At 31.0% G+C, this 23498-nt stretch overlaps 1 protein-coding gene across 22 annotated transcripts in view; it reads left to right on the plus strand.

Moving 5' to 3' along the window:
- LOC105207463 (antichymotrypsin-2) overlaps window positions 1–23415 on the plus strand; it is a 49862-nt gene extending 26447 nt beyond the window's left edge. For 3 of the 22 annotated variants that reach the window (XM_011176919.3, XM_011176917.3, XM_011176918.3), the window contains exons 8-9: window positions 19011–19152; window positions 23045–23415. In XM_011176919.3, coding sequence (XP_011175221.1) covers window positions 19011–19152; window positions 23045–23180 — 278 coding nt within the window. In that variant the 3' untranslated portion in view covers window positions 23181–23415. Of the gene's footprint in view, window positions 1–204; window positions 1069–1549; window positions 2206–3056; window positions 3626–3688; window positions 4249–5474; window positions 5630–6937; window positions 7232–7420; window positions 7606–8013; window positions 8541–9011; window positions 9479–12583; window positions 13156–14072; window positions 14251–14716; window positions 14884–18167; window positions 18472–19010; window positions 19153–20175; window positions 20559–20793; window positions 21075–21879; window positions 22213–23044 lie in introns of those variants that run through there. The other 19 variants (XM_011176923.3, XM_011176928.3, XM_011176920.3 and 16 more) reach the window with 18 other exon arrangements.
- The last annotated feature ends 83 nt before the right edge of the window (window positions 23416–23498 follow it).

Below are 23498 nucleotides of genomic sequence, written 5' to 3' on the forward strand. Positions count from 1 at the left end.
TCATTTATAACATACACATTTTTGTATATATAACCCGAACCATCCTTTATGTAGCAGGAAAATTACAAAAATTATTTAGCAGTATAATCATTCAATTAAAAAGTTTAATACTAGCTTTGGCAGAGCATACATTCGTGACGCGCATTAAAAATTGTTTAGATGAACAAGAGAATACATAATGATTTTTTAAATATTTCTTTGCAGCTCTAATATTTAAAACTTCTGGCGGAAATAAGAAAATTTTAGAATTTGATATAAGTCGACCTTATTATTATTATATTCGTCAAAACAAGGAGACTTCATTCGTAACTTTATTTGCGGGTAGTGTAGCTGAACCAACAATATGAAAAATATTACTCAGATGACAATTGACGATTTAGAATATCTAAATCTATCTACTTCTTTTTTTTTTTAAGCAATAGTTATGTTTCAGTAACAGTTTTAATTTTTTAAGCTTTTAGCTTAATAATTAAAAAATCGTTAGAATTTGATGTAAATTTGCCAATTTTATTATTACATTTGTTATAACAAACGTTGTAATAAGAGATTATTTGCATCTGTATTCAAAGACTATGTAATTTTATGAAAGCACGAAAAGATTTTAAAAATTTAATGTTTAATGCGTTTAATATTTATCAAAAATCTAAAATTATAAAGTAGTAATAACAAATTTGTTACTTTTATTTTTATTTTTATAGCTTTATTGTCTTCATAGCTTTATTGTCTTTATATGAGAATTTTCTTAATCAAATTACCTTATTGTAATTATTTTAGCTGAGCATTTTTACATCGATTTTTAACAACTGAAACTTATAAAATATGAAACTATTGATATTGTATAATATCTTATTCTTATTTGCAAATTAAATGCATTGATTAATGGCAATTAATTTATATTATATGTTCTAAACTATTTCTATATAACTATTCAAAAAAATATTTGGTAGAATAATTAACAAAAAATCATATACATGTTGTATTTAAGTTTGGAGCACCATCAATAAAATATTTATACGTTTGTATCGTGAAAAAAAATGGAATGCTCCAATAAATAAGTAACGAGCAGTACATCAAGTTTTATTCATAGTTGTGGCACTCAAAATCGAAATTTTTATTACTAGGATGGATATCATAGAACCTTTAATGTTTGACATGAACTATTCTGTTATTATATTTATTATAACGGAAGAATCCGCTATCAGTCTTATCTTTATTCCAGGATTATATGCATCGAAAGTCATATATCAGAAATGTGATAAATTTTATTCCATACAAAATAAGTTGCCGATTTAGAATATCTTCATCTATCTACCACAGTTTTATTCATCGACTTTAACATGCAATATTTATTTAATAACCTACACATTTTCGTATATGGCCCAAACCGTCCTTTATGTAGCAGGAAAATTACGACAATTATTTAGCAGTATAATTATTCAATTAAAAAGTTTAATACTATCATTGGCAGAGCATACATTCGTGACGCGCATGAAAAATTGTTTAGATGAACAAGAGAATACATAATGATTTTTTAAATATTTCTTTGCAGCTCTAATGTTTGGCATTACCAGCGTTCAATTCATGTTAGAATTCGATATAAATCGACCTTTTTATTATTATATTCGTCAAAATGCGGAGACCTCATTCGTAACTTTATTTGCGGGTGATGTAGCTGAACCAGAAATATGAAAAATATTACTCCGTTGAAAATTGACGATTTAGAATATCTAAATCTGTCTGCTTCTGTTTTCTTTTTCATGCAATAGTTACGTTCCAGTAACAGTTTTAATGTTTGAAGCTATCAATTTAATAATAATCAAACAATCGTTAGAATTCTATGTAAATTGTCAATTTTATCATTATACTCGTTACAATAAACATTGTAATAAGAGATAATTTGCATCTTTATTCAAAGATTATGTAATTTTGTGAAAGCACGAAAAGATTTTAAAAATGTAATGTTTAATGCGTTTAATATCAACAATCTAAAATTATAAAGTAGTAGTAGCAAGTTTATTACTTGTTACTTTTGCATTTTTATTTTTATAGCTTTATTGTCTTTATGTGAGAATTTTCTTAATCAAATTTTCTTATCATAATCATTTTAGCTGAACATCGATTTTTAACAACTGAAACTTATAAAATATAAAACTGTTTATATTTGTATATCTTATTTCTATTTGCAAATAAAATGCATTGTTCAATGGCAATTAATTTATATTATATTTTCTAAACCGTTTCTATATAGCTACTCGAAAGAATTATTTGGTAGAATAACCAACAAAAAATCATATACGTATTGTACTTAAGTTTGAAACACCATCAATAAAATATTTATACATTTGTTACGTGAAAAAAATTTGAATGTTCAATCGAATAAGTCTCGAACAATACTTCATATTTTCACAGGCGCACTCAAAACCGAATCTTTATCACTGGTATAGATATCACAGTACGTTTAGTGTTTGATATGAACCATTCTATCATCATATTTATTATAACGGGGGAACATCAGTCTTATCTTTATTCGAGGACTACGTTCATCGAAAAGCACCGAAAGCAGAAATATTCCGTGAAACATTATTGATCTAAACTCACGAGAAGATCTACGAATAAAAATCTTCGATATCTGTCAGTTGTTTATTTTTATTATGATTCTTGTACTTAACAGAATATTTCTGGTTACCTTGAAATTATGACGACGTGATTTTAAAGATTTCCTAAAGATATACGCGTTAAAGAGAAAGAAAATCATTAATATTATAATATTTATACATATAAACGTAAAATATATAATACTTTTCATTTATTTGCCAAATCATGTGCATGTGAGCGAATACACACACATACTATGTGCTTATATTTCAATTTATTCTTTATATAATTCTGCATAAAGTAAACATGAAGATAATTATTTGATGAAATACTCAATACAAAGAAATTTGGATATTTTGTTTGAAATGGCAGTTTTAATAAAACATACATTTATGACACGAAGTAAATAAGTTTCAAATAATTGAATATATAGCAAGTAATTATTTATATTTTGTTCACAGCTGTAGTTGTTGAATTAGAGAGTCTGATGATAACACCAAATGAAGTGTTCAACATAGATCGACCGTTCTATTATTGTATTCGTCAAAACGAAGGAATTTCATTCGTAACTTTATTTGCGGGTAGTGTAGCTGAACTAGCAATATAAAAAATATTACTCCGTTGAAAATTGACGATTTAGAATATCTAAATCTATCTACTTTTTTTTTTAAGCAATAATTATGTTTCAGTAACAGTTTTAATTTTTGAAGCTATCAGTTTAATAATCAAAAAATGGTTAGAATTCTATGCAAATCGTCAATTTTATTATTATATTTGTTATAACAAACGTAATAAGAGATTATTTGCATCTTTATTCAAAGATTATGTAATTTTATGAAAGCACGAAAAGATTTAAAAAATTTAATGTTTAATGCGTTTAATATATATTAATAATCTCAAATTATAAAGTAGTAGTAGCAAGTTTATTACTTGTTACTTTTGCATTTTTATTTTTATAGCTTTATTTGGTCTTTATGTGGATATTTTGTTTGAAATGGCAGTGTAATAAAACATACATGTGTGACCCGAAGTGAAGAAGTTTGAAATAATTTAACATACATTTAACAAGTAATCATTTATGTTCTGTTCACAGTTGTAATTGAGCTTTTACAGAGTCTGAGTTATAACGTGTTCAACATAGATCGACCGTTCTATTATTATATTCGTCATAATGAGGGAACATCGTTCATATCTTTATTCGAAGGTCGTGTGATTGTACCAGAAATGATTTGATTTTACTCGGTGCAAAATAAATTCCCGACTTAGAATATCTTTATAATACCTACCACAGTTTTATTCATCGATTTTACCACGCGTTATTCATTTAATAACATACATATTTTTGTATACCAGAACAACACAAGCACGCGCCATTTATTTAATTTCAGGATTACATATAACTGAATATAAATAATAAAAATTTTAAAAATTAATTATACATTTATGATTAAGTATAACAGAGTTCACGATGACAAATGTGATCATGTTCTTGATGACAGATTATGAATAAGTAAAAACAGAATATGATGTGATTTATTATTAAATTGTCTATAAAATTAATAAGTAGTATACATTAATGTCACATTCTTGTAATTGATATTCGTATGTATAACTCTTTTATGTTCTTTATATAATCAAAATATATACAAAACTTAAAATTTACACATGTTATAATTATTTATTTTATAATTATTTAATATACAATAACGTTTATACTTAGCACGTGATACGATTGCATTTAAAAAAAATATTATACACGAATCATCAACTTCCAAGCACACAAGATTGTCATATTTTAATAACTTTTGAATCGATCAATTTCTAAATACTCTTAAACGATATCTCCGGTAAAGTTGTATAAATGTTTTTATGTTTTCTATCCGTGTTCTGCGGATGGAGATATCGCAATGAAAAGTTTAATACTTTGAAATTTTATTTTCTGAGATACACGTGGTCATTAAGAAATCTTCAAATTCGTGTCAAATGGCATTCTTAATTTCTCTTGTCCTTTATTTAAAAAAACTTTACCTTCTCCACCTTCTTCAATTTCTTTCTGCTTTCTATTTTTCACTTATTTTACACTCTCACAATTCTTCTTCGTTCTTTCTTACATTATTTCATTCCTTTTTCATTTCTCTACCTTCATTACACACATTTTAAAATCTTTACTAAAAGAGATAAATGTTTGATTAAAGAACATTCTTTATGTAGCAGGAAAGTTACATATTTTGTTCACAGTTGTGGAAATCGAAACCGGAATCTTTATCACTGAGATAGACATCACAGATCCCTTGTTTCCATATAAACCATTCTATTACTATTTATTACAACGGAGGAACATCAGTCTTATCTTTATTCGAGGCTGAAAAGCATTGTAGGCAGAAATATTATTCCATGAAACATTATTAATTTAAAATCGAGTAGATTATTGATTGTCGAAAAATCTCAAATAGCTGTTTTCGTTATGATTCTTGTACAAGAACAGGATGTTTCTTGTTAACTTGAAATTATGATAATATGATTTTAAAGTTTCGAGTTTTTTCGAAATTGTTATGAACCAAAACAGAATCGTAGACAGTACGATATTTGTGTAATTATAATAAATGTATATGCTTTTTGTTTGTTTGCCAAGTGACATGCCTGTTAGCAAATACATATGTATGCTCATGTGCTTATATTTCAATTCAGTCTCTGCATATCTGTGCATAGTAATCACTAAAAATGAAAATTATTTAACACACTATGGAATAATTAATAAAGAAGTTAGTATGTTTCGATTAAAGCTTTATACATAATAAGCCATATTTATGACACAAAGTAAAAAAATCCTAAACAATTAAAGGAATGTATAACGAGCAATCTTAATATTCTGTTCACAGTTGTGGCAATGCTTGACTCTCTGATAGCAATTGAAGTAGAGTTCGACGTTGATCGACCGTTCTATTATTATATTCGTCATAATGAAGGAACATCATTCGTATCTTTCTTCGAGGGTCGTGTGAACGTACCAGAAATATGAAAGATTTTACTCCATAAAGAATTGCTGGATGCTTGCATCTGTCTGCTTCTATTTCTTTTTTTAGTAACTTACACGTTTGTGTATTAATGTTCCGAATCATTTTTGCAGTTAGATTGTTACGAGAATTATTTGGCAGTATAGTCATTCGAATAAAAAGTTGTGATACTAGCTTCAGTAGAGCATACATTCGTGACGTAAAGTTTTAAGTGAGCAAGAGAATACATACTTAATGATTCTTCTTTATATTCTGTTCGCAGTTCTGGTATTTGAGGCTGTCTGCTTAATAGATAGGGAATTCGTCATAAATCGACCGTTTTATTATTATATTCGTTATAACAAGGGGATATCGTTCGTATCTTTGTTTGAAGGTCATGTAAACATGCCAGAAGTATAGATATACTTTATGAAAAATATTGCCAATTTAAGAATTTAATTTATCGATTTTATGCTGTTCCTGAGTGAAATCTTCGCAATGTCAAGCTGTTCCTTTTTTTTGTAATCCTTAGGTCAGTTGAATTCAATTTAATTAATAATTATTAATTAAATTCTTGTTAGATCTACTTACGCTCACATAAGTTTAAAATCTCGAACTTTAATATTTGTATGATCGGAATATTTATTTGTGTATAATCTATATTATAACCGATCTATATCAAAAATCGACAAAAAATCTGAACACTAACAATAAGTTCGGTATTGCGTACATTTCTGATGATGTCAAAAATACAAGTCGACTATTTTATTACGTTACTGTATGCAGAACTGAACAACGAAATAGCTTGTATATTTTTGTTTGAGGATCACTTAAATGATCAGAAATGTAATGAAACTAATATTAGGTAGCAATAGCTTATTTAAAATTTAATTTCCGATATTTTAAAATATTTATTACAATAGTATTTCAAATAAGAGAATTCGTAATAGTGGCAAGCTCTATCTATAACTATTGTTTTAGCTGGACATTCTTAATTTGCGTTTTTATAATAATGTAATTTAAAAATGTCTCGCTCTTTTGACACTCCTATAATTTTATCACATTTTTAAATAACCTGCATCGTACATTTATCAATAAACATAATAACATGCGTATATGTTTGCTTTCTAAATTATTTGTTTAAAATGTTTTAACCATACATGTGCCTTTAAACAGTCACAAGAATTTTTTTTTTTAGAATGATCGATAAAAAAATATCCATATAATAAAAACGATATAAGTTTTTAAACGATTAAGTTTTTCTCGAAGCAGCAACGAAAACACATGCTCTTGATATAAGATTTTACACGAATCGAGCACACAAGTGATGTTTTATATTCTGTTCACAGTTGGGATAGCTGTGGCTGCAAGTATTTCAATTAATGAATTAGAGTTCGACATAAATCGACCATTCTTTTATCAAATCCACTATCGGCCGAAGAACATATCTCTTTTTCATGGCCGCATAAACGAACCGAAAGTACATTAAACTGTCGGTATGCATGCGGAAAAAAGGATCGCATCGATTTTTCCACATCGTATAGCAGATTTGTTATGACGTTAAACATTTTGTTACTTCTCTATTCGACAGAAGATTATTTTACAATAATGTATAAGAGATTATATTAGCAATGCACATAGTATGAGTTCTATAATTTCTTCACTGACTGTCTGACTTTCCTAGCATGTGTCTTGCTTTAGATGTAGTAAGCGTAATAGTTATTAGTGCACAGAGGAATGCGAACAAAGCATACATTCGTGTTTTGCGCAAGCGAAGAAGGAAAATTTCTTAGACAATCGTATAATCCGGTTGATTTGCATTATGTTTGCAGCTGTTCAAGTCATGCCGATTTCATTGATAATAGAACCGAAACCGGAATTTGACATAAACCGACCGTTCTACTATTATATCAAACACAACTCGCCAAGTGTAGCTTTATTCCAAGGCTATGTGATAGAGCCAAAAGTCTCGAAGTTTTTGCTCAATAGCAGTTACAACTAATATATCTTAAGTTGCGTCTTACATTTTTGATCTAAAACGCATACGTTTATCGCTAAACGCGAGTTTACTTTTGCATTCGCTTATTACATATGTATAATGCTTGCGATGAAGGAAATCGATTATCATTACTGGCATTTGTTTGAAGATGAAATAACGAAAAATGTTTTTTTCTATTTTTTTCAATATATTGTACAGCTTCTGGAGCGATAAAATCTCTGCCGTGATGTTTTTAACACGCAACGTGACGATACAGAACCAAATCTTCGTTGCAATCTTTTCACTTTTTTATTGCACTAGTCTCGAAAAATTCAACATCGAATTATGCTTTAACAAAATTGCTTCGGTCGAAACTGCTGAATAGTATGCAAAACTGTTCGTACATCGGCACGTTTGTATGACTTGGTTCTGTGATTTCTTTTATAGCTGTTATATTCGCCCCGGCAAGTCTTCCAGCTCCTGTATTCGAGCCACTTATTTTCAAAGCGGACAGACCCTTCTACTTCACCATTAAACACAACGTAGCTCCGCTCTTCGTCGGATTCGTCGTTGAACCTTCCGCGAATTCTTAATATATTTTCAAAATCGACGCGACGATATAATACAATTCAATACGATACTTATTGTTGATACAATACAGCTCAATGCGTAGTTCAATACAGCTCTCTTAGTTCGCGCCGCGCCGTATCGAAAAGAAGAAGAGAAATTTCCATTAAAACAAATCGAAGATCGAGAGAATAACACATGAAATTTACATTATTGGCTTCACGTAGCAGATAACAGCGTTAAAAAACACTGGGAGTGACTAATAATTTCTTTTTTGTTAACTTTATTTAATATTCGCTTGCAGGTCAATCATTGATTTGTTTCGATCTGTTCTTTTTGCTGCGCGCTCCTCTGTTATAATTTTTCATTTTATAAGAAAATATTAATAAAATACTAAGCACTTCTTGTATCATAGTTTTTCTCAATTTTATTTTAAATATTTCCCGTCACATTATTTAATGCTTAAACGTTCGCTTTCATTAAGTGTGTTATGTCACGTACCGTGACAGATATCGTTCTATTTTATTTATTAATTTTTCTATTTTAAGGATTTTTTAATGGAAATATTATATTTAACCTCCGTAAGATATAGTGAATGTACTGAAAGAATCACTCGATGTCTTTTCAATTATAAATTCCATGACTGAATCTTTTCTGAATATTTTAAAGGACAAATTCTATTTTAACTTTAATTGCATTTTAATGTTCAATGTTTAATGTTACATAAAGACAATTTGTAGAAATGTGCATACAAGTTTCTTAATGCAATTTATTTTCAAAACGTAAAAAATAAAAAGCTAAATATGCGAAAGCTAGTATGCGAAACTATTCGTACGTCGGCACGTCTGTATGACTTGGTTCTGTGATTTCTTTTATAGCTGTAATATTCGCCCTGGCACTTGCAGCTCCTGTATTCGAGCCACTTATTTTCAAAGCGGACAGACCCTTCTACTTCACCATTAAACACAACGTAGCTCCGCTCTTCGTCGGATTCGTCGTTGAACCTTCTGCGAATTCTTAATATATTTTCAAAATCGATGTGACGATATATTATAATAGAATTCAATACGATACTTAATACAATACAGCTTAATACACAGTTCAATACAGTTTTCTTAGATCGCGTCGCGCGCCGTATCGAAAAGATAAAGAGAAATTTCCATTCAAACAAATCGACCCTGAAGATCGAAAGAATAAAATAACTCATGGAATTGATATTACATTATTGGCTTTACGTAACAGATAACAGCGTTAAAACACTGGGAGTAAATAATAACTTTTGTTAACTTTATTTAATATTTGTTGAGTATTCTTCAATGCTTTGTTTTTTTTTTACTAGCTATTATTGATAGAATGATCCGTTGTTTTGATCCTTTTGCCACATTTTACGAGAAGGTAGACTTATGTTCTCCTCTCCTTTTTTTGTTAACTTTATTTAATATTTGCTTGCAGGTCAATTATTGATTTGTTTGGATCTTTCCTTTTTGCGCTATTATAATTTTTTATTTTATAAGAAATCATTAAAATACTTAAGCACTTCTTGTATCATAATTTTTCAATTTTATTTTAAATATTTTCCGTCACATTATTTGATGCTTAAACTTTCGCTTTTAGTGTGTTATGTTACTTACCGTGACAGATATCGTTCCATTTGATTTATTAATTTTTTTATTTTAAGGAATTTTAATAGAAACATTATATTCAACCTCTGTAAGATCTAGTGAATGTTCTGAAAGAATCACTTGATGTCTTTTCAATTATAAATTCTATGACTGAATCTTTTCTGAATATTTTAAGGCTCCTGACTCCTTAGCCTCCGCATTGATGGTAGCGACATTCCGTCGCGGACAAAATTAGAACTAATACACGTGAAACGTGACAGATTGACAATGAGATGTTGTCATGCATGTCATTTTGTTATTCTGTGTTTCATTATGAAAATATGACTTATCTCGTATTTACCAAATTTGTAAAAATGGACCGCGAGTAAAGTTTCTTTGAATTTTATACATAAAAGTACATTTTTCACTCCTTTCAATAGATATCCGTGTGTTTTCCTGTCTGAATAGGCGTCACTTTACGTGCTTTTTACGACTATTTATTGACTGCTAAGCGAAAAAAGGATAATCGTTACTGATATCTAGAAGTGTTTTAAAGCCATCTGATTAATCTGTTTTATCCAAATTGGCTTTATTTACAAATGGCATGTTTGACAAAATTATGTGACCGTGTGTTTTTCTGTTTCAATAGCTTCACTTTACATGCTTTTTACGACTATTTACTGACTGACGGGCAGAAAAAGAATAGTTGTGACCGATATTTAGAAGTGTTTTAAAGCCATCTGCTTAGTCTGTTTTATCGAAATTGGTTTTATTTACAAATGGCATGTTTGACAAAATTACGAGTCATTTCACGCAATTTCTCGCAATTTCTTCTGGCGTCTTCAATATGGCCGCGGCGAGTACTCAGGAGCCTTAAGAGGATGCTATACTGACGGAAATTACCGACCATTACAGTGTTCATTAATTTTTGAATTGGCTTTACAGATCACAAAATCCTTTTGCAAAATAAAAGTACGCACCAAAACAAAGTCTGCTCTGGTAAATTTTATGAGAAAATCGATCAAAAAGTTAAAAATTCATTTATTTTCGACTCGTGGATCTGTCAACCAAGATTAATTTTTGTTATTTACTGACGTTCTGTAGCTCGTATGTATAAAATGAGACCAGGGCGGACTTCAGAAAACTCTAACAAACAACACTGACTGTGTATCGTTTCAGTCAACAACCTAACAAAAAAGTTTAATAGGTGAACAGCTGTACGTGTCCAAATTTCGCTTAGCGTACGTAAACGATGGCAAGAAGAGCAGTGGCTGTAGTTAATAGGTCTTTTCGCAGATGGCGAAATAATCGAAAAACAAAGACAGATCTATGCGTTGGACAAAGAGCGATAGCCTGGTCTCCCTCGAAAAATAATCTGCAATGCCGACGTCGAGAAAGTTCTTCGGTCACTATAGCATCCTCTTAAAAGGACAAATTCTATTTTCATTTTATTGGTATTTTAATTCAACGTTTAATGTTATATGAAAAATGTTTGTAGAAATGTGCATAGAAGATTCTTAATGCGATTTATTTTTAAAACGTAAAAAATAAAAAGCTAAATATGCGAAAACTAGTATGCGAACTATTCGTACGTCGGCACGTCTGTATGACTTGGTTTTGTGATTTTTTTTTATATAGCTGTATTGTTCTTGCGTCGAAGTCGACCAGCTCCTGTATTTAAGCCACTTATTTTCAAAGCGGACAGACCCTTCTACTTCATCATTAAACACAACGTAGCTCCGCTCTTCGTCGGATTCGTTGGTGAACCTTTCGCGAATTCTTAATATATTTTCGAAATCGATGCGACGATATAATATAATTCAATACGATAATTTAATACAATACAGTTTAATACACAGTTTAATACAGCTCTCTTGGATCGCGACGTATTGAAAAGAAGAAGGAAAATTTTTATTCAAACAAATCGACCCTGAAAATAGAGAAAATAAAATAAAACATATGGAATTTATGTTAGTGGCTTTACGTAACAGATAACAGCATTAAAAAACACTAGGAGTGAATAATAATTTCTTTTTTTTATTAACTTTATTTAATATTTGCTTGCAGGTTAATTATTGATTTGTTTGGATCTTTTCTTTTTACGCGTTCCTCTGTCATAATTTTTTATTTTATAAGGAATTATTAATAAAATACTTAATCACTTTTTGTATTACAGTTTTTCAATTTTATTTTAAATATTTCCCGTCACATCATTTGATGCTTAAGCGGCCGCTTTTAGTAAGTGTGTTACGTTACGTACCGTAACAGACATTGTCCATTTGATTTATTAATTTTTTTATTTTAAGAATTTTTTTTTTATAAAAATATTATATTCAACCTCTGTAAAATATAGTGAATGTATTGAAAGAATCATATTTTTATTAAAACTGTTTTGTATTAAAAACGAGGTCCCATTTTTTATTTAATTAATTTAATTTTCTATTTTATTTTTGAACCTTAGTTTGCTACAAAAAATTGTAATTCTCAATATCGAATAGCTAATCACTGAAATAAGTTTATTTCACGTATTATCTTGTAATGTCTATATTTTTTGTAAGTAGAATTGTATAGTTTTGAGCAAATCTCAATCCAGAATTGGCATTACACAGTTTTTCGAAACTTATTAGAAAAATACTTAGAGAAATATCGATGATTTTTACAAATCCGAAACTGCACACGGTAATGCACACTAGGCTAGGCATTGCATTTTTCTTCTCATTGTAGTTTAACAGGATTCACGCTAATGCGTTTATCATGCCATTATTCTACGCCACGGAAGCGAACGAGGATTATCGTGTTCCTTATGTCTCGTCGTAGTTTGTATGAACAATTCGATGATCTGTTTCCAGAAGTGGAGATCGACATGCGCTGTCTGATCGAAGAGACCGATGTGAAAATTGATCGTCCGTTCCTTTATAGTATTGTCAGGATTTCTCAGGATCAGGAGAGCGCAAGCGGTGACGCCGTGCTACTGTTTACTGGGATAGTTACCGTACCGACTTATCAATGATCACGATTGATAAAATATTGATGCATGCATGGTTTATGATTGCCTGCATCTTGAAAAAAGTAAAATTTTATGTCGCGAGTTTGTTTTTGCTAAAATTAATTAATTGCAGCCGTCAGTTGATCTGTTTTTGTATTTTGTGTCGTTCTGTTACTCGAGTCTTTGAATTTCAATTATAAATTATACGAGAAAATTTGTGTAAATGAATGAGAAATGCGATACGTGTACCTGTAGGAACAATAACCAAAGGAGTGAAAACTATTTATCCTTCTCTTTTTATCGATATTTATGTTTCCCGTTTACTCAATTTGATTGCATCTAGTCTGCACACCGTTGTAAATAGTATAAGGAATATTAATATATTAAAAGCTTGGCCAAAGCATGTTAAAAGGGAGGCAATACATTGAAATCTATGGAAATAATCTGTGATTATTGGTCCTTTTAATTTATCCTTGTTTTGATAATCACGCGTAATTAATGATGAACGTTTCAGATCAAGTACATTAAGTGAAATCGCCTTACAAGATGTCATATCAATATTTCGTTCGCCAGGTCGAATGATATGTCATAGTCACATGCATGAACTTGACGTCTGATTAAATCTAATTTAAATGGCAAACTATCAAAGTGACGATTGCCACGCGATTTATAAAAAGAAGCTGTTGCGCGCCGATTTGTTTCAGGTGTAATACCTATGCCTCCTAGTTTGCCAGAAGAAATACAAATCGACCATTCGTTCTTTTATGTCATCAGTACAGTGCGACGAAATGGACATTGCGTGGTGCAATTGTTTGCCGGGCATATTACCGATTTATAAATATCTTCCGATTTGTTTCTCGCCGAGAACTCGCCGAAACTGTTTCTTATTACAGGAAACCGAATAAAGTATTTATTATAAAATTTGCACATGTGGTCTGGTTGTCTTATGTATTCCAAGTTATTGTTTAATCTCTCGAAATTGACTAAATTAATTGATTCTGCGAAAGACTGTTCAGTAGCCTATTGAAACTTTAATTATCTATTCTTACGCACCTTCAGAATTCTCCTGAACAGCGACGCTCCTGATCGACACGAAGTTGCGATAAAAAACTGAGAGCGATAAAAATCTGTGCAATTCTAATATTTCTACGCATCCTAATGTTTCTAATTTTATTTTATTCTTTTCTAGTTTTCTTACTCGCTATGCTGCGTTCGAACTTTATCTTTCCTCTTGCAGTAAGGCGGTGACGAATTTACGGTAGCGTTGCACTTGCATGTTGCTCCTCTGCTCTATACGAATTTGCGAGTGGACGAATGAATGGGTCGCGTTGATGATCAATCGTGTGTTTCAGTGGTCGTCGTGAATAAAACTTCAGTGATCGTTGTGGGCGAAATCTTGGAAAGATTCTTGATCGATCGTCCGTTTGTGTATCGTATCGTCAAGATAGACGAAAAGTCCAGAGACACCAGCGTCATTACATTGTTTAATGGACTCGTTTATAATCCATGATTAAATCCATGATCAATTGATGATCGTTTATCGTTATTCGTCCTTCCACTCTTAAAACTTATCATTTAAGTATCAATGTACATATAAATATTCATGTATACGAAGTTGCACTATTCGCGCTCATCGTTGTTTGTGTTCGTTTCGTTCGGCTTAGGAGTGTACATACACTGCAATATACTATATGTGTATGCACTTTCTGTATTTCGCTCTAATTAGTGCGTTTTTATTACGAAGCGAGTGTCTTAGACATTTGAATATCTGCAATTATCGATGATTATTTTTGTAAATTAATGGTAAGCAAGATACAAATATATTTAATGAAATCAACGTGCAATAATTTATTCGCTTACCTTCGATGTGACAAACAAAAAATTGCATTTTGCACTGCGATGTACTTTTAAATACTATTATCTGTTACGGCTTTTGTATCACAATGAAAATTTTCTGGTAAATTTACGTACTATTATTACATAATTAATGTTTCAGGGTTTGGTTTTAGGTTAGCTAGTTTGGAGATAGTTTTGGAAGACACACTGTTTTCAATTGATCGACCATTCTATTACGCCATCAAGTCTACTAATAGCATATACATACAAGCAGATGTATTCTCCGGATACGTTGCTAAACCTAATTATTAATTGTATCTGATAAAATAAATCTATATATTATGCATATATATATATATATATATATATATATATATATACACAGGGTGATTATTAATGATTGTTTTCATGTTTTACCATAGGAGCATGATTTACCGACGGATACGTATTTCTAACATATTATTATATTAGAAATTACAAATGCGTGCTCCTATGGTAAAAAGTGGGAACACTTATTAATAATCACCCTATAGGGGAAAGTAGGTAAATTGCACGCACCTAAGGGAAATTTATCGCAGTGAAGTGATTTTTAAAGTTGAAATCGATACGAGTACAGAAATAGAAACTTTAAACATTTTTTTATCATTATGTATTGTCATATTGAACAATTTTTTATTTGATAATGCTATATTCAGCAAAAAGAAGCAAGTGGTTAAACGAAAAAATTTCTCGGGCCTTGGGTAATTGTACGTGCGGTTGGATAAATGGACGCGGAGGAAAAATGAGGTTATAGCCCATTCTTTTAACTACACTACACTGCACTACACTGTACTAGTGGCACTATAGTTGATCTCACGTGGTCTCACGCCTTTCAAGATGGATGCGTAAAATTGTCGACGGCGGACTTGATTTGATAAATAAACAATTACTGGATGACTATTTAATTAAATTTAATAAACAATAGCTCAAAGAACGCAGGAAAAAACGTACTTTTGTTAGGTATAACAAAATTAAACGAATAAAGTAAAAATACAGACTTATTGCCTTATTTTCTGAACGCCAAAATCGCAAGAAAAATCATGATTTTACTTTTTCTTATTTTTTAAATTAACTACGTTTTTAAATGATATAACGTATGGTTATATATTTAAAAAATGCTTTCAGCCTACAAATATCGTCGTGATATAAGTTTTATTCATCGGGAAGGTGCCAAACCACGAAGCGTACAATTACCCAGTGCGTACAATAACCCTACTTTCCCCTATATGTCGCAAGCAAATAGCAATTTTAGGAAAATAATAATTGACTAGGCAAATAGCAATTACCTGGTTAGGTTAGAATAAATTAAATAATTTTTGTATTTTTAAAGCAAGCATTTTGTGTTTTTAATTCTCTACTTTAAATACATAACATGCCTGCTTGAAAAACACAAAAATTGTATAATTATTGGGTTTTTAAAGCAGGCATTTTGTGTTTTTAATTCTAAGCTATTTGACCAGGCAAATGCTATAGTATTTGCCTAATTAGTTACTATTTTCCTAAAATTGCTATTTGCCTACAACATATATATATATATATATATATATATATATATATATATATATATATATATATATATATATATGTAAATATTAATGGTCGGATTTAACAAAATTGTACGATGTGATTTGCAACAAAAAATTGCATCTGATTGTGATGTTGTGCTTTTATTAAATACAGTATCTGTCGCGATGTTGTAGCTATATAGGTATGCTAAAAATCTCTATTGAAAATTCTCTACTAGATTTACGCATTATCATTATATAATTAATATGTTTCAGTGTCACATCGTATTGCTGGTTTAAAATTAACCAAGCCAAATATCACAGTTTTTTCGGTTGATCGGCCGTTTTATTATGCCATCAAGATTGCTGATACATATATGCGAGTGATGGATATTGTAGTACTATTCTCCGGATACATCATCAAACCTGATTATTAATTGATATATATATATATATATATATATATATATCCGGTAAAAGAATCTATCGTATATATGCACATTTATATATGTATTGTAAACATTAATGCATAATGATCGGATTTAACAAAGTTGCATGATTTACAGCTTACGTTTGTTTCAATGTTTCTGTTATACTTCTGTTGTTTAAAAATTCGCTGAGTATTCTTCAATGCTTTGATTCCTTTTACTAGCTATTATTGATAGGATGATCCGTCGTTTTGATCCTTTTGCCATTTTACGAGAAGGTAGACTTATGTTCTCCTCTCACAATTAGTTGAATTTCAATGAGAAAATTTGACAAAATCTGTCAACAACGTAGGAATAGTTACATGTGTGCATTTCACATATATATCTTTATTATATAATACGAAAAATAGATACGTACGATTCATACGTACGGTATTGCGGTGTATGTCGTTAATGATTTTTTTTGCATGCGTATAATATTCTGAATCTTGAATATACAAAATATATATCTGATTGAAATAGATGATGATTTTTTTTTCGCTTTCTGTTCACTGTCATCGTCCGTGAATTGAATGTTCTAGCAGAGATCTTGGATCTTTCCAAGTACAAAATTGTGTAAAATCTTTGGACTGATACGTATTTATTATCTTCCTTTACTTCATCTTGATTCGTGTCCGTCTCTTTTTATTACTTATTTATATTGTCAGTCACGAGAATTGTTAGACACGAATTCTTCGCGTGATGATTCCAGCAATTTTTGTGACGATACAAACAATGCAAAAAGAAATTAGCAGATTTTCTCTCTCGATCAGCGGCATTTTTCTTTCAAAAAAATGAGTATTTTTGGGCTTCGAGGAGGAAGAGGAAATTTATATTGATCATCCGTTTTATTACTCGATCGTGAAAGTTGAGCGAATTAAAAAATCTATAAGTCGACGTATCGCAGCACTATTCAAAAAATCTAAAAGTCGACGCATTATATACGCGCGTACAATACTATTTCTCGGAATCCTTGCTAAGCCTGAGTTATAATGGGCTGCTAAAATGGCCATGTATTGCCTTGCGTCGACTTGATCCAGCATTAAAACTTTAACATTTATTAATATTGCTAGCCAATCGTTACGTGTAAATTATTATACGTAATAATTCTCATCTGTGTCTTACACGCACTCAAAATTACATACATATTCACATTATTACTGTTGGTATTTTATTTTTCGTGCAATAAACGTGATACAAGCTATTAAACACTTTTGTGCACACGACTAACTCTACTTTGCGAGCAATAGCTCCTTTTAAATAAATTAACATTGTCTTCTTTTTTCTATTATGTTTAATTCTTCGTGCTCGCGATATTAATCTGCACATTCAGTTCCTTATACACGCGCGTACAATATTTTTACTCCATTTTATTATTCTCTGTGATGTATACGTTTCGTATATAATATAATATTGCAGAATAAATTAATAAATTTGAAACAAAGAGTGAAAAATTATAATGAGTCTGTTACATGCATAATCTGTGCCACAGGCACTTCTTCATGTTATGTAGAAATTTTATAATTCTCAACTCTTTGCGTCAAATTAAATAATATTAAGTTTCTTTATTAAGAAATTAAATGTGACACAAATATGATAGTTTCAGGAATCGTATTGAAAAGTTCGCCTCGAAGAACTCAAGAGTTTTTGGTTAATCGTCCATTCTTGTATGCTATCGTAGCAGCGCAACGTGCCGATAAAACCGATAACTCGAATCCATTGACCCTATTTACTGGAAGGATTTTCATGCCTGAGTTACCCGAGTGAAGTAGCGCTTTTACTCAATAGATTACTCAATAAAGTATATGATGCGTGTAGAAATATAGGAACTAACCGTCTCGCGTGAAAAATTTGAATTTTATCGCTATTGACTTTCTTGTAAATCTGAAAAATTGAATGTTAAAGAAGAGAAAATATTATACTCGCACTCGTTGCGTTTTGCGTTGCGGGTAGAAGATATTTTTAAGCAGCATTAAAAGTGTTATTCGCTTATTGTGTATAATTAGAATAAATACTTGATATGTGTAACATTCAAACATTCGCAATATTTCTTTGCGCGTAACTTGAATCTTAATTCGAGCGGTGATAAACAAATGGGGGAAGACTATATCTTACTTTTTCTTTAGGATTAAGTAACAGCAAATAAACTCAGGAAATATGCCTCGTGTCACACATATTTCCAAGGAATTTTTTCTCTCTTCATAATTGTTGCGTTTTCTTTCTCTGTTTTATATTCTTCTAAGATCTTTCTTTCTTCAAGTTTGTTTGCTCTACATTGGAAAGTGTGTCTTTTTTTTTATTTGGGTTCTGCTGTTCTATTATTTAGCAAATATGCATTTTTTTTTTTTAATTATTCTGTATGCGTTTTATTTTCACAGTAAACGAAAGTCAATGGGAATCTGTTTTTATCGTGTATAAATGCATGAATCCTAATATGTTCCAGGAACAAACTTGGTCCTCAAAATTATTCAGCGAAGTCAGGACTTCACGATCAATCGTCCATTTTTCTATAATATCGTCAAGTTAATCGATTCCAAGGAAGCACCTAGTTTCTTATCGCTCTTTGATGGATACGTTCTCAATCCGTACGTTACATGTTAATGTAAAGACGTCCTTGCGTGTATTTCCAATGACTTTTAATTATAGCGCTGTATCGTCATTAAATAGTGCTGTCAATGTTCCAATATTCTACGAGTACTTTGTTCTGATAATTTCCTGATTACTTCCATAACAAAAGGTTCTTGAAAGTCTTTGAAGAGAGAAACTCGACTGCGACACGTTTGAGTGTGCGTAGTTTAGTGATTATTTAAACGTTTAATTAAAACGATTAAAACAGAAATAAACAAGAACGATCAAATTTAAATTAATACGTTAAACCAATTGCAAGCATTGTTATTAACACGAAAAGGACAATTTTGCTGAAATACAGATCTAAAAATAATTATGTTGGACCATTAAAAAATTTATATAAATATTTTGTTACATAAATATTTTGATAGTCCGACATAAAATTATTTTCTGATCTGTATCTAGCTAAATTTTCAGATACTACAATAAAATTGTTCTTTTCATGAACACTTAATTATTGAAGGAGTCAGAGGGAAGATGTAATAGATAATAGCACAAAAATATTTGCATCGCACTGAGTGAACTGGAGAAGGATAAAAAAAGCATTTCTCTGGCGGAAAAAATTCTACAAAATTCTAAACAAATTTGAGAAAAAAAATGTTACAAAAATCTATATGCAGAAATGCTAGAATTGCAACGATTCTAAATTTTTGTAAATTTTTGTAATACGTCCTTTCTGTGATTTCTATGAAACATGTATCTAATTACTACACACAGAATTAACACAAGCGTTCCAATTTTGTAGCATTTTTGAAATTTGTGTAGAATTCTTTTGTAGAACTTTTTTAGAATTTTTTCTGCCAGGCTATCTTAGCTGCTAGTAGTTGCTCTAAGATTGAAATTTATTAATGCTGCATGTAATTGAAAAGGTTTGCGAGAAAAACGATCTGCTTTATGGGTGAAATCGTGTCATGGCTAAGACGAACGTATCAGCGATCGCCAGCACGTATTACATCGCGTTGTCCAACGATTTGTTTCAGCAATCACCTTAGGACGATCCGCACGGATATGGGCCGGCGATGACTTTCCGATAGATCACCCATTCGCGTATAGCATCGTCAAACACAGTATCGCGAGCACAGAAACAAATGCTTTTGATAAAATCATTATTTTCTCTGGATTATGCGTGCAGCCTGAATTTTGAAGAGGCGTTCGCTCCTCTGCTAGCAAATGCAGTTTGCTGTGAACACCACGTTGATATACATTGCGTTGTGCATCATTAATATATAATACATATACATACAAAAATGATGGTGCACAATATTTCGACATGATTGTATTTGAAGAATCATGGATTAATCAATAATTCGTATACCTTCATTTTCATACCTGAATGGAGACAGTCAAGAGTCATCTAACGAAAATTAATTAACTTCATTGAATCAAATGCAGCTAGAAGTAACCGCATTTCACGCCGAGATAATTCACGGATCGAGACTCGCACGATGTCTCCTTGTCATTATCAAGCATAAGCAAATGCATCGACGTAGTTTGTACATGTCGCAATTTTGCATATGAAGCAGCAAGACTTTGTAACACATTATGTGGCGTACCAAATCGATAATGGACGGCTTTATTGACATAAATGAATACTTCAGTTGTAGTATACTATGGAAGGTCAGGTCTTGGGCCATTATTTTCTCCGGAGAAACTATTTAAAGTGGATCGTGCGTTTATCTACAGCATCGTCAAGTCAGACACCGAAAGTAACATTCCGGCAGTAAATCTGTTCATTGGAGGTATCATCGATCCCACTGACTGATGATTTACAGGCGAAAAAAGTGGCGTTTATTTAAAAGATACAAAGTAGTACAAATGTAGTTAAGAAAGCATAAACTTGATGTGTATCCGAATGGTAATAAATAGCTCCAGCAATGTGTGAATCAAGCTGTATTTGTTGTTCTTCTCTTATTATTTAATCATACGGTATATAATTAAGTTTTAGATGTAGCACACTGAAAAAGATCTTACTGAACTATTTAGAAACATGGTAGATTCAACCAGATACGTTTGTTCACAAACAAACGAATCAGAAGTCTTGGAATTATCAGATTATAATAAAATTGTCCAAACATTCTGATTATAAAATTTCGTGTCTTATTATAATAATAAAAAATTCTGTTTGGTTTCACCAAAACGCGCTCACGTATCTATCTTTTTCCAGAATTCTAAGAATTAGAAGAAAGATAGGAAGCAAGTTTAAAGTTAATGCAAATTAAGTTCTGGATGGGAACCGTGCTTGCAAAATTGTCAAATGTTTAGCAAAAAAAAAACCTACTAAAAAAGCATGCAAATTGTATGATAACTCACATAGTTTAATCAATCACTGCATCCACTAAAATATAACTGTGAAACGAAAATGAAAAGCAGTATCGTTTCGATACAATTAAATGTAACATTATATAGAAACACAGTTATCTTGACTATCGAATTCCATTGCCACACCTTTAATTTTCCTGTATAAAGAATCCGGAGAATCCCTCCATATGGTTAACTATCTTTACATAGCGTACTAACTTTAGACACAAATAGAATAGAGCATGCAGTACAAGAGCAGCAATTTACACCATGCGTTTCTTTACGTGCGACAAGAACCGAAGGTGTGCCTAAAGCATGTCAGCTTGGTACAAACGACGTCGAAGAAGTAAAAATGAATCCTTACGAGGATCGATGATTTGTTTCAGTCGTCGAGATGGTGAATTATTCTATTGTCGTCGCGAGCGAGCCCGAGGAGTTTCATGTCGATCGTCCGTTCTTCTATGGCATCATTAAGTCGAAACCTCAAGAGGAAAGCTATGTAACGCTGTTCACCGGATACGTCACCGAATTCCATTAGTCCAGTTTAGCAATAAAATTAACGTGCTAAAATAATGGATGAACTTACGAACGATTGCAGTAATTGGTGATGCAAAGAAAATTACGTTGAAATTTATAAATCGTCGCACTTTCGAGTCTTTCTACTTTTGTATCTCGACAGAAATTTTGTCAGAAAATTAATAAAGAATCAGTGAAATTCATATTCTTTAATGCTTTAGAACTACCCGAGCATATAACGCGTAACAAAATTTTGTGCAAACTATGTAAACGATGTAATCTTGAATTACATTTTTGACAATATTAAGGATTATATGAGAATCGCAAGAATAATCATAATATATAACATTCCGATAATTTCTCGCGATCGCTTTTACATGAATCACAAGAAGAAATAACAGACGTCTTTATCATTCACATCTAATTGATTTGTTTTTGTCAATGCAATCGCAACGATGGCCTCAGAGAGATAATTAATTTTACACGAACGTGATTGAGAAACCATTTTTTTACAGATACTGTTAATAATGCCAAGATGCTGCAGGTGACAAAATAACAATTCCAATATGTGAAAGTCTTCAATAAGAAGAAAGTGGCGAAGTAACTTTCCAAACTATGCTACAAAACTATATTACGAAATCGATGATACTTTCAGTATCGTCAAGTACGATCACAGTACGATAACTTTCGACATGCACTCTCACACTTGTGTAAAAACATTCGGCTTTTTTTTTGTAGCTTACATTCTGTTCCACTTGAATTACATTTGACGCATTGTGCTTTATATGTTTTGTTATGTATATTTTACGTGTGAAGTATATCAAAATGTCATGTTAGTATTGAATTGTGTGCATTGTATATGTGTTTTAATATTGCAAGAAAACATTTATAATAAATACAATAAACATTATCTACAATGAGATAACATATAATATTAAATAGTGGCGAAAGAGATACGTCGACTCCGTCTGTGGAAGGTGTCTCGTAGGTAAATATTTCAGATTAATTGAGATTCCTCCGATGCTGATATTTCAGGTGTTGCGGTACAAGCTTTTTCTTTGATCGAGCGGGAATTCGAAGTAGACCATCCATTTGTGTACACTATAATAAAGACTTCATCGAACGAAGGAACAGGCGAAGTTATACCGATTTTCTCTGGACACATCACTAACCCTGAACACTGAAACACTCAAAGAGAATGCTATTACAATTTAAACTACCTCATTAACCAAATGCAACGCTGAATGAAGAATGAGATTACAAAAAAATATATATATATACGTATATTTATGTAATAACATAATTGTGCAGCTTAATAAATTTTTATGCAAGCACATATAATATTTATCACATATTATTCACGATTGTTATTGCTGCACATTATGTAAGCCAAATAAATTTAATAAATAAAAATACTAAGTGCGCATGAATAATCACTAATTTTACTGCAATAAATAATCACCAGTTATTATTAAAAAAATCGATCCTC

The sequence above is a fragment of the Solenopsis invicta genome, chromosome 6 (assembly GCF_016802725.1).
Source record: "Solenopsis invicta isolate M01_SB chromosome 6, UNIL_Sinv_3.0, whole genome shotgun sequence".
Lineage (NCBI taxonomy): Eukaryota > Metazoa > Arthropoda > Insecta > Hymenoptera > Formicidae > Solenopsis > Solenopsis invicta.